This window comes from Meleagris gallopavo, chromosome 8 (assembly GCF_000146605.3).
Source record: "Meleagris gallopavo isolate NT-WF06-2002-E0010 breed Aviagen turkey brand Nicholas breeding stock chromosome 8, Turkey_5.1, whole genome shotgun sequence".
Classification (NCBI taxonomy): Eukaryota; Metazoa; Chordata; class Aves; order Galliformes; family Phasianidae; genus Meleagris; species Meleagris gallopavo.
The window spans coordinates 24552825-24565909 of NC_015018.2; the positions used below are offsets into that span (position 1 = coordinate 24552825).

General features: G+C 38.8%; 1 protein-coding gene across 2 annotated transcripts in view; it reads right to left on the reverse strand.

Moving 5' to 3' along the window:
* LOC100544091 (VPS10 domain-containing receptor SorCS1) overlaps window positions 1–13085 on the reverse strand; it is a 255333-nt gene that overhangs the window by 59767 nt on the left and 182481 nt on the right. For both annotated transcript variants that reach the window (XM_031554506.1, XM_031554505.1), the window contains exons 7-9: window positions 11778–11896; window positions 9086–9175; window positions 4116–4295 (exon numbers count right to left, since the gene is read on the reverse strand). In XM_031554506.1, the coding sequence (XP_031410366.1) occupies window positions 4116–4295; window positions 9086–9175; window positions 11778–11896 (389 nt within the window). The remainder of the gene's footprint in view (window positions 1–4115; window positions 4296–9085; window positions 9176–11777; window positions 11897–13085) is intronic.

Below are 13085 nucleotides of genomic sequence, written 5' to 3' on the forward strand. Positions count from 1 at the left end.
TTAATACTAGACCAGGCTGCCCAGGGCCCCATCCAACCTGGCCTTGTAACACCTCCAGAGATGGGGCATCCACAATCTCTCTGGGCAGCCTGTTCCAGCATCTCACCACTCTCTCTGTAAAGAAATCAACAGGTAGGTAGATAGGACCAGCTTTGTTTTCAGAAGAAACTGAAGCACCAGTGACTCAAGAAAGGCCTCCCAGAATGCTAGTTATAGAACGAGATCCTCATCTTTTTATTCTTCCCAGCATTTTATCCAACAGCTTTACTCCATAGGTCTGCAGGAAAATTTTGGAAAGACTCTACGCTGACGGACTCAAATTGGAATTGAGCCAAGAGTGCCTTAGTAGGAAGAAAAAAAGTCAACCTCAAACCACAACTCATATTGCAGAATGTTCCCATCTTCTTAGCACACTGAAAATCAATAGCCCAGTAGCTATTGCTGCTTGCGAATGAATTTGTTAGGCTGTCGTTCTGTAATCTGAGCACTACAGTGAGAAGTGAAGGGAAATGGGAGAAGATGGGGGAAACTGAGAAACTTCTTGTTTTTCATCAAATCTGTTCAATCATACACTCTATCCCTTCTTCTTCTGCAAAAGTGGGGCACAGAATCATTAATCAAGCTCTTTTGCTGACAGAGATTATTACATAAATAGCATCATGTGGCAAATGGTTACTCAGCAAATTCAAAATTTGTTCCAGCTCAACTGATTTAATTACATGGGTATAATTGGACGCTACTATTCCTACTCAGTAGGATGTGACTCTAGTCACATGCCATGGGACTACTACTATATAGTACACCAGTACAGTACACTGGTGTACTTATACATTCTGAATAGTACTTTCTTCCCTGAGTAATGACACCGAATTTTATGTTAATAAAAACTTAGATATGATTTGCTATAATGGGCAATAGCCTTTAAATTAAGTAATTTAGTTATTTATTGTTGATTTAAGTGTAAAAAAGATCATATTTTCCATATCATATTTTCTGGATAGTTTTGATGCACAAACTATTCAAGTTTTCTTTGTTCTGTGGTAGAAAGGCAGCCCAACGAGACCGGGTTTTTTCCTCTACCAGTGAAACTGTATGAGTAGTTAGGGTTGGAAAAATAACATTGTTCTGGCTTTCTTACCAGAGGTCAGTGCCTATAGCTCTATTTGTACTTTTCTTTGTTGTTGACCTGAAATAGTTGTATTATGGAGTCCCTGTGAAATGCTGGCTATAAATGATTAAAAAGCATTTTATATATGAGTTGATAAATGTGTTCTGAAATCCTATGAATTTTTCTTTTCATGATTCTACTCCCAGGCTGAAACTCAAAATGCTTTCCAGAGAAAGCAAAGTGTAAGTTATGCTGTCAACCTGGAACAGCTCTATCTTTAAGAAACAACAACTGCAAACAGTGTAAATGTTTGTGTGCTTTCTGTAGGAAGAGATGCACCTGTTGCATATGCACATCCGTGACACACACAATGATCTGTCCGTGCAGTCATAATGGAGATAGAGCTATGCAAGTAAGGGCTTGAACAGCAGTGTTCAGAAAAATAAGCACTGTGTCTGTATTTGCAGGCTTTGTAGGCAATCCCCCCACCCTCACAAGCACTGCACGTAGATATAAATGCTGCCTGTGCTTTTAGTGAAAGTTTTGAACAAGATGCTCAAAACACATCCTTCGTTCCCCATTACCCACTTCACACTTCAAACATTCAGTTCCTCTCTGAAATACACACTGTTAAAAAATGAAGACCTGCATAGGAATGCATGCCGTAGCTACACAGGTACACCTCGTCAATTCACAGCAACTCTTTCTGCTAATGACTGCCATTCTGTTTTAAGTTGCTGGTCAAATACGATAGTTTGCCTTCAGTTGTCCTTTACTTGGAACCCATCCCAAACCATGCCGAAGAGGCCAACTATTATCCATCTAGCATAGATTCTTACAGGCAGGATTGTCTTGCTGCAGAACATTCCTGCTAAAGAGCCAAGCAGAGCAATACCGCATCATTTGGAGAGGTGCATTGATTAGAAAAAAGAGAACCCACTGGTCAGTGACTCTCACTCTTTCCTTCTTCTAGGGTATAATCTGTAGGGCAGTACCCCTGGAACCGCAGTCCAGTGTCCAACTGATGCACCAGCACTAGAAGATGATAGGGAGAAGAGCTATTCTCACAGCCTACACAGTCCAACATGTAGAAAGAGAATTAGTGTCCCAGTGGTAGTGGTCTCCTCATCCCCTACCATGTCCAGAAGCAGAACAGCCAGCACCCTGATATAACTGTCTCCCACTGAAAGGCTCCTGGGAGCATTCCTCCAGGAGCATTCCTCCAGTCCCCTCCAGGGACGAACTTCCATTTTCTCATCAAGTCCAATGTAATTTCCCACTGAGCAGAACTGAAAAGATTTATTGCTGATGTAGAACCACATTAGGAATGTGCATACAGAAACACCTTCACCACAACGCAAGCAGATAAACTTATTTTTTAATACCTGGTAAACATAAGCATACAGACACATACACATTAAACAGGCGTTTTTCTGGCATCTTCTCAAGTAATCCTTCTTTTCCATATAAACTGCTGTCACAAAAGGAGGACTCACTCTGCAATTTCTTCACTTCCTTTTAATTTATCTATGAATTTTTTTTTCTTTTCTGATCTTCATCTCCATTTACCCCTGAAGCACTCATCATTTGCAATAACTCTGCTGGGAGAATCATGCTGGATGGCTTCCTGTTCCCTTCCAGCTAGAACATCAAATTGAAAGGAAGTTTTGTGCCAGGTTCAGTGTCAGTCAATATTCTTTCTATCTAGATAATCAGCAGATATGATGCTACAAGTCTGATTTCATCAGTTTCAATCCAGGTTACTGTGTAGTATCAGTCTAATAAAACAAAACAAAGGCTTTTCTCCCTCCACTGGGATGTAGGACACTTTTACATAATGAAGTGAAACCACTTCTGGAGCTGACAGTAATAAGAGGTAACAGCCTTTCCATGCACTGCCAGCATTGCAAAGAGATTAACAGTAAAAACTCCAAATGACTGGGAAATGACAGTGCTCATCCTCCTACAATTCATCCAAATTTACGTACTGTGCTTGGGCTCTGTCTTGACAATTCAAGGTGGTTTCCAAGTAAAGGACAGCTGAAGGCAAACTATTCAGTAGAGCTAGTTTCAGTGATGGGAAATACAGGGAGCATTTCCATTTTTAAAGGAACTCAGAACTAGTTCATAGCCTTTGTTCTAAATGGTCATAAAGACGACTGGAAGAGATTTGAAAAGAGAAGCAAACCCCAAAATTAGCAACTGAGCATTGAAATTCTACTCAGCTGTACCCAGAAATAAGACTGCCGTCAGGACAAGAGAAGTACAAGGGCGTGTTACAAGTCCTATTCTCAGGATCAGATGTCACAGAAGACAGTGTAAATTAGCTGTCTTACAGGTGAGCTTAGACAGAATGTACTTGTTAGGATCAGGATAAAGAAAACATCAACACGAAGAAGGAGAGTATCCATGCTCATGAGATAGCTCAGGAGTGACTATCTAAAATTCCGTTCTCAGAATAGCTCAAGCAGCAGAAGGCAACAAAGACAGCTGAAAACTACAGTCTCTAATTCCTTCTATCACCAGAGCTTAGGCTTTCAGAAATGCAATGAAAATGGCAGAATTGCAGAACGATGTTGTTCACAGAGCTGGGAGCCTTCTGAATCAAAGCTGGAACAATGTGGGTACAGAGGCTTGATTCATTTGTGTCAGCAGGATTTTGGCTGAGAAAGCTTCTTGTTGGAATGTAATGAACTATTCAGCTACTTCTTCCAACGCATATCTTTCTACATAGACATGAGGTTTTCCTCACCTGAGAACCTACTGGAGAGCACAGTAGTGACTCTCTTCAAACAACTAGGCTGGGACTAGTTTCAACACTTGTGCAGCCTGGCTTGAACCTCCTGTGCTTGCACTGAGATCCTCGTTTAAAAGAAGGATAAAAATGTGTTCAGATTTGGCTCTGCTATTTTCATACATTCTATGAGACTGATGTGTAAGAACACAATGGAACTGGATGTCACATGAGTTTGTAGGTAAGAATGAAAAATTTAGAGTCATGACATACCTCATAGAGGTCAATCATCACATTCCCATCCAGCCCTTGACTACTCTTGACGTTTTCCAATGCCAGGGTGAAATACACCCCTCGGGTGTCTGAGATATACAGATTGTATGTGTCGTTCTGGTTCCATTCTTGAACAGCTGCAAACACCTGACTCTCATCTGTGCTGATAACATGCATGTCCTGAGGAAAGAAAGCAAATGCACGTTACAAGAGGGAGCTCGGCTCTGTCATTTCCAAGGGCATCATGGTAACTGTGGAGGAGCAAAGGATATATTTTAGTCTGGAGTTTAATTGAAAACTGTAGACAACATTTCTGTAAGCGGAAAATTCCATCCAGGAATATTTTACAGCAGCACTCTACTGTCAGTTTTCAAAGCCAGTTTTAAAGTAATTAACTGATGAGGTGTTAATTGAACGTTCACTTTGGCAACAGAGTGTTATACAGCAGCACTTTGCTTCTTCTACCAAAATTTTAATTAGTACTTGGTTTGAGGGAGGGGAGGTGATTTTTCTGTTTGCTTTATTTATTTATTTTGTGTTTAAGCAATACTACTTATGACTGTAGAATCACAGATGTAAATAACACTTTAAAATATATTTCTTAAAGAAATTAAAAAATGAAGAAAAAACATCAGGAACATCTGCCTCTTGCCTTCTAGCTCTCATAAACCAAGTATGCTTGAGAACCGATAGAGGATCTAATTGGCAGCCAGTGTTGCTGTTGTTTATTATTTCTAATGACTGTGTCATCTATGAGTCAAGGCCCTGGACCACTGTGATAAACTCCCCTCCAGCAATATGACAGAGAGACAACCCTAATTCTCACTAGATGTGAGGAGCAAAAGTGTAGTTAGATCACAAATGTTATGAGTTATGTTTTATTTTTCTTTATTTGCTCTGTGTTACAGTAGGCAGGAAGTAATGAAATGAGTGCATAATTTAAATAATAATAATAATAATAATAATCTCTTAAACCTGAACCTCTCTTTCAATGCCTGGAGAAATTATCCAATGAAACAAGCCACTAAGAGAGAGAGTTATAATGAAATTCCAAGGCTCTATCTGCCTGGTACAGGAGGGCTGAGTTCCTCATGCCTTACAAATCCATAGAGATAGGACAAGAAATGCAGATTTCTTAGCAGTAGGTGATTCCCTGAAGATTCAGCTCTATGCTTTGGGCAGTTATCCCTAAGTTATTTTGCATCCATGGATCTCAGCCAGGAGTTTTGACGTATATGCAAAACTGGGACTCTATTAGAAAATATATTCTTTGAAAGTTGATGCTACTTCTTACTCTGTTAATATAACAGTCTTTGACAATTTTCTTGCTGATTTGTAGGGGGGGAAATAATAATTGCATATAGAGCCTTATGGTATAAATGTGAAAAAATAATAGAGGGAAGAAATCTGACTTAGACATTTCAAAGTGGATTCACTATAAAGTTAAGATTCAGTAAGGTTAGTTGTTGACTCAGATCCAGATCTATGCAGATGAATGTTCACCTGGTTTACCTGCTTCTTTGTACTGGAGAAAAATGTATCCCAGAAGATGAGCTAGCTTTGTAGAGGAACAGATTGGGTTAAAATCTGAGGCAACCAGAAATGCAATATAAGTCCCATTGGTTTTGATTAATTGTGGTTGTGAACAGATATTCTCTCTGAGCTCCAGCTGTAATGGTAGAAGTAACTGCCACAGCTGTTTGTCAGAGGTTCCTCATTTCACACTATCATCCTAGTTGATCTTCCGGTAGAGCTACATAAGTAGATGATCACAGTGTGCTTCAGGCAGTTTCAGATGGCACAGCTATAGTTCCAAGCTCAAACTTTCCAATATATGTTCATAAACACGGACAGATCTCTCTACTTAAAGGTTAAAAGATATTCTGATGATCATCAGGGAAAATTAAAGGCAATTTCACACAGTTTAAGAAGCAAATGAGTTAATCCATCCATTACGTCCTTCCTGAGTTTTGATCAGAACATGCTATAATACCAAAGTCTAAGATCACAGTAAGGCTCAAGGAATTTAAGCCTAGACAAACACAAATTGAGGAAGAAATGGTACAATATAGTGTATGTAAAAAGAAAATAAGTATTCCAACTGATTGCTTTTGTGAATCCGTCAACTAAACATGACCTTGTCCAGTAGACTCTGGTATAATGTAATGGCTTGATTGAAGGGATTCAGTACATGGGAATCCAACACGTCCTTGAACAACATCAGGGAGTTGTTAGTTTTCACATTGTTAAAAATAAAAAATTTTCAGCATACTGAAACAGTTTTATTATCCATCCTTTTTGACTTTCCAAGGACAAAGTAAGAGCATGATTTTGTGCATGCATTTGATCAGGTGTCTACTCAAATGACTAAAGGCCAGGGCTGTTTGAATCACCAAACATGCTCCAGTTGTCCTTTTTTGCACTTGGTCAGGGAAATTTTCTTCCTGGCAATTTAATTAGTAGGGATGCATAGGATGTGTATTGCCTGTTTTACCCAACAATTATTTCATTTGAGAGTTCTTTTTAAGGTTTGTATTTCAGGACTTTCTTGTGGTTTTGTGGTTTGGTACCACAAACACCTATCCCATTGGTATTTAGCCCAGCACTGGATTAAGGACAAGCCTTTTTTAAAGAGAAATTGCTTGGCTCAATTCTGTATTCAGAGATGTCTGCCCAATGGATTGGTCTAAAATTGAGTTAATTTGAGCGCTGTTTCTACACATTTAAGGTGATTATCATGAGTGACAATACAAAGTCTATGACAGACACCAACCTCACTGCAGAAATTAACAGATTTCAGTAAATACCATTCACAGGGTTAACACAAGCTCATGTACAGGTTAGACATATACTTGTACTGGAAAGAGTTTCAGGTTCATTCAGGCTTCTAATAGAATTGGTTACCAGAATATAAATTACAACAGCAAAAAAATTATAGATTTGATTTGTTATAGGCCATTCCTGCCTGAACAACAGTATCACCTGCCAAAGCTGCCTGCCATCACATCCCTCCAGATTAGGAGCAACATAAAGAGACAAAAAGTTTGACATCTTCAATTCCAGTAGCAACTTAGTACTGTTTACCATACTTGGCCCCACTTTCTTAGCTGAAGGAGATAAAAGAGAATTTAGGCATAAAAGAAGCTATTTGTTTCAATGCCTTTGAATAATATAGTGCTTTGTGCATTTTTAATAAAAGCAGCTATCTTGCTTTGATACCAAACTGCCAGACAACCACAGATCCACTGTAGCTCCCTCCAAGCCAAACAGGGCTTTTCAGTCTTTGAAGACATTCCCAGTTTCTGACAAAGCGTCTTATCTCCTTAAATATCTGCTTTTTTCCTTGGGTCAAATAGCATGAACATATTGCTCCTATTCCTACTCTCTGAGAACACATGAGAATGTAATCACAGTATATTTTTCTTGGTTCTCCAGACTTTTCATTGAGTTGGACTATTGGAGAAATAAGCGTATGAAAAAGGCAGACAACCAGCTCAAAGCAAGCAATCTTGCTACAGACAGTCTGAATCAATTGTAAATTATTTTAATTTAGGTATTACAGTATCCATCCTAAAAATCCAATTCATTTGCTAAGGATTACTTGATATTATACCTGCTTAAACTGTAACTAAAATGACAGAGTAAATTCCTTCCAACTTGCACATGAAGTTTCAAACTGTGCCTTCGAGTAGTATCTTCAAATATGCCTGAAGATTTTGGGACAGTCAGGATTTCAGGTCTCACAAAAAATCCAAAGTTTGTCTGGGACTGTAGAAAGAAGTATACTGGGAATTCAATCCACAAATCTATGCATCTTCTAGCAAAATAAATAAATAAATAAATAAATAATTCTTTTACTGAAGTCACATTTCATAGCCAGTTCTCCTGTGTCACAGCCAAAAAGAGATCATGGCTTCTGGTACAGTCCCCAGGATCCTAAGAGTTTAGGTTTTCAGGTAACTCAAGCGAAGCACAACAGCAGAGTATACGAGGTATGGCACTGAAAACAATGGGTTTGAGCTGCTGTCTGGTTATATGATGAAGGTCACCCACTCAATCCACTATAAACAGGTCTGATCGAGTTGGGAATCAAAGACAGCCAGCTGTGACAATAGCCAAATGACCCCCTTGAATATTTGCATTTACAAAATAGTGATATACTTTCAACTTCCTGGAACAAGCTGACTGAGCATTTTCTTTTTTCTGTTTGCATTCTCAAAAATTAACCAGGGATTGTCATTTTTCTTCAGATGCTAGATGTTATACAGAGTTCACAAGATCATTTGCTACCTTTGAACTTAGATTTAATTTAAGCCAGCCTATAAAAAGAATGAAAAGAGTTTTTAAAAAAGATAAGTATTTGTCTCTGTTAAGAAGCTGTTAGGACTCCAGCTGCAAAAGGGTGATTTTTCCAAAATAGAGCCAACATTTTATAATAGTCTTTTTAAAAAAATCCAGCTTCAGAAGGCAGCAATAGCCTTTCAAGCTCCAGTGCTAATTCACCATTGTTCTTAATTAGGGAGGATATGGAGCAGACACACAAAGCCATCCCTTTTCTTGATTCCCATTAAAATCTGCTAATGAGGCAAAACAGAAAAAAAGAAATCACATATCACAGGGGATTTTATATCCCTCCCTCTGTCCCCTAGAAAAGGAAATGGGAACAGGGGGAAAAGGAGGAAGGAGGGGAAAAGAAGGAAGGGGGGAAAAGGAATTCCTCCAAAATTTATTCAACCAACCATAAAGAAATTATAATTGACATAGGCTGTGGTAATCTGTCTGTATTTCATGCTGATGTTCTTGACAAGGCAACGTGGTGAACTTGAGTCTTTCTTGCTTGCAAATGCTCTCTTAATCAACGATGCTTTCACTCAGTGCATGTCATCTTGTTGTTACTTGTATTGTTTTCAATTATTTCTGAACAAATAGAAAACCTGTAGGTACATATGGGCATTCCAGCAACAACTTACCTTGGGCAAGGAGTACTTTGGCAGCTTTATCGGTGTAAATGCATTCCTCCTATAAGAAACATAATAATGTGGTCTTCCACCTGATGTCACCTACAAGAAAAGCAGAAAATTTTCCTTCAGCATTATTTGAAATGTTTTTTAATTAATGGTGAAAACATCAAGCAAAACCTCCTAAGGCAAACATCACAGTGTTCATACCAGTGGTTAAAAACTGCAGTTGTGTTATGGGTGCTGAATAACCACTGAGAGCAGCTAAAAAAGAGAGAGTAAGAGAAATGCCATTTTCTGCAAAGAGGAACAAGGGCTAGAATTTCAGCTGAAAGTCTGTGGAAGGCAAAGCCTTGGCTTCACTTGGCCCATTACGTTCCCTGCTGATTCCTGCTCTCCTCTCAACACAAAACAACCTGTTCTGTGTTATTTACACAGCTGCCATGTAAGTTATTGGTTGGAGCAGCTGATTGGCAGACATGATGCTTGATTTCCATTTCTGTCTTCACATTTAAGTGCCTAAATAGCAATACTGGGTTAAAGCAGCATGTGGTTTCATTTTCCACCACCTATTAATGAGGGGTTAAAAAACAGCTGACGATGTTAGTTACTGAAGCATAATCAATGTTTGTAAAGTACTTTGAAATCTATGGATGAATGATACTGAAGAACAAATATTCTAAGGGACTCTCCATGCAGAACTCTGCTTTAATTGCCTGCTACCTAGGCTTATCAAGCTGTTTTTTTCATAGTGTTTTAAAGTGCACCGCAGTAGTTTAAAATGGAAGAAGCACAGAGGCTAAGATCATACCAGATTAAGTAAAAATAAGAACTACTTATTTTAAAGCTCTTCATCTTTTTTTCTTTTTTCTTTTTTTTTTAAGGAATTAATCAAAAGTTAGAGGAAGGAAGGCTAGAAACATTGTTTATGAGCAAGTGTGTGTTTGTAACAAAAAACAGCGCTACAGAAGAAATGAGCCCACTTTTCCTTATTCTCATGCTATGGAAACAATTCTCATTGCAAATGGCTTGGTTGCAGAAAAGCCAGATGGAGATCAAGGTAGGGAAGGCTGGGGAGGGCTTTCAGGCATTCCCTTATTCCTCCAGCCCTTCACTGTCTGGTGTGAGGTTATTCCTCCTCTGAAGAATAGTGTCTGCGATACGTCAAAGTCCAATATCAGTTGCAGCATTTCATTTAGCAGTTCTGTGCTTTATTCCTTATAGATAAATCCCGTATTTAACCACTTGAAGAATGCTATTTTACACTTACCAGTTAACTGTGAATTCACCAACAATTAGGATCAAAGAAGAGATTGTTTCCAAGAATTAAAATATTTTTATTTTGTATTTGTAAGTGTCAACCATTACTGACTGGCAAATACTATCTCTTTGACCTGTTAACATTGGGCAAAGTCCAACAGAGCAGTAGAGAGAAGGTTGTAAGAGATTGCCTATCCTCATTCTCCTTTCTCTACCATACAGTCAGCGCTGAAGTGAAACAAAGAAATCTTACAGCTCTAGGAAAACTGCACAACAGTTTATAGACAGAAAGTTGAAAGCACCAAAATACAAAGGCTGTCAAAATTCAGATGATTTCAGATGGCTTCAACGGGCCAAAAGAATTAATTTCTGTTTAGCGTGTAATAAAATCAGGTCAGAACAGAGAAGACGCGAAAAGAGCAAAAACCAAGGAGTCAGTGACAAGGCAATGAATGATTTCAGATAGAAAGAGAAACTTCCCAGCTCCTGTTTCAGTCATGTCACATACATACACATACAGCTATTCAGAAATTAGAGAGCAAGTCTGAACAGTGATGCATGCCCCTGTTTTCCTTACCTCATAAACATTTTATTTACGCCTCAGACACATAAAGGCACAAAAGCTATTCTGGAACGTATGTTCCAGATCTATTTGTGGATGATTTAGATGGCTGTTTATGACTGAGTTCATTAACTGAAGGTAATTAGCAATCAATTCATTCAATTTAAAATATCAATCCTTTCTCTTCCCTCCACCTCCAAGTATGACAGAATATTAACATTCTGGAAAACCAGTTTAGTCCTAATGATTTCCAGTTCACCTCCATGCTCTCTGCAATTCTGTTGTTATTTCTTGTCCTTTTCCTCTGTTATTAAATGGACCCTGGCAGCAGACTAATGAAACGTACAGTAGTTCAGATCTGTTCTCCAGCTCTCACCTGAAAAACAGCTTGGCTAAGTATGTCTCATCTTCAGCCTTTTTTGTATAATCACAATTGAAGCATAACAATGAAGTCTGATTACTCCTTCTGTGGCTCTTCCCCTGACTCTCTCCTTCTCTTTTCTGTTTCTCTCTCGTGCTTTGAAAAAGTTTGCTCTACTGCCCTTGCAACAGAAGATGACTGACATGTCACTTCAAGCTGGGAGGTGAGAACACTAATCCGAGAGTGCTGATGAGACTGCAGGAGAGGCATAGAGGATTACTCCAGTACCCGCAGCGGATGCTAAAGGCAGGAACTCTAGGACCTTACACTGACAAGATAGTAGAGGTACAAAAACTCTATTAGCATTGTAATGAGCTGCTACAATCCACCCAGTGCCCTTGTTATGGATCTAGTCTTGTCTGATTAGTTGGGGGTTAATACATACGCACATGTATGCAGAGGGAGGTAAGAGAAAATAACAAAATATAAAATAACAGAATAAATAAGATGTTGCTCCGCACCTGAACAAAGACATAGTCATCCTGGACGATCAGGGAATTATGGTCAATGTAGCCTGGAAAAGGTTTGTTTTGTGAGGCTTCACTGCAGTTCTGCATCTTACAGGTGATGTACTGGGCATCTGAAATGAAAAGATAAAAACAAGACACGTGAACTCATAAGCACAGTTTCCTCCTACTGTCAAAAAACTACTTGTTAAGCTTGCATTTTTTTTTGCTTCCCAGTCACATATGATGTAAAGCGATACCATCCATTCAACACAACACTTTTCCCCTACACCCCTAGTAAATCCACCTTTCATTGCTCTCCTTTAAGCTCCTTCTTTCCCCATCTGGATCAGTTTCCCGTTATTTCTTTCATCTCACTCTAAATCAGACATCAGAGCTACATGATAATGGTGTGGCATTTACCATAGGGCACACCAGCTTCTTCAGTCACATCTAAGTTTATTTAGAACACGGCCAAGGTCCAGAGTATACACAAGTACAAGCACACTTGCAGAGGACAACTGCCCCATACTGTCATCACTGACTGAGAAGCCTTTTCCTGGCACAATTCTGTACTTCCTACAGCCCTTAAACTCTGCAGAGTAGTGCAAAACATTACTTGCTTCAGAGATTTTACCTATTTCTCTGTTAACAATATAGGTAAATGCACTCTGGCAGACCTAGGCAATCACTCCACTCCACTCCATTCTCTTGAAATTGGAGGTCTGAGCAGTTGTTTGTTTCATAGTAAATGGATTAAATGCAGCCCTAAAGCCATCTCATCCACGACTACTATTTGGGACTTCCTCATCTTCTCTTCTGGTGCACTGCAGAGTGCTCATCTCATAATCCATCACCTGAAGAATAGGAATTTTAATTTCTTCATGGTGGTAATTTATCCCAGAATACAGAACCATATTCTCTGAATTCAATTTAGGCTCTTTCAGATCAATTAAGAAGTTGCACTTTGTTTAAGGACAGAACTGATTTACAGGAAGAAGGATTTTGGCATTTTAGCATTAGCATTGAAATGATAGAAATACTGCATGGCATTTAATCTTGGAACTACTTCTAATCTTTTTCCTTGTTGAAGCAGCACAGCCCCTTGTTTGATGTAATTACAGCCTTCTGATCAGAGAAGCAGCACTTTCAATGGTAAAAAAAAAGGCTGGATTTTTACTATCTCATATTTAATCTTGTTTTTTAATTAAAATCTATCATTTGACATTTTTTTCCTTGTTTCTAAGGGCTGTTGACTTCTGCTTGAAATAGAAATGCAGGGTAACGAACCTTCAGGAAAGTTTGATGAGGAATGATTTTACC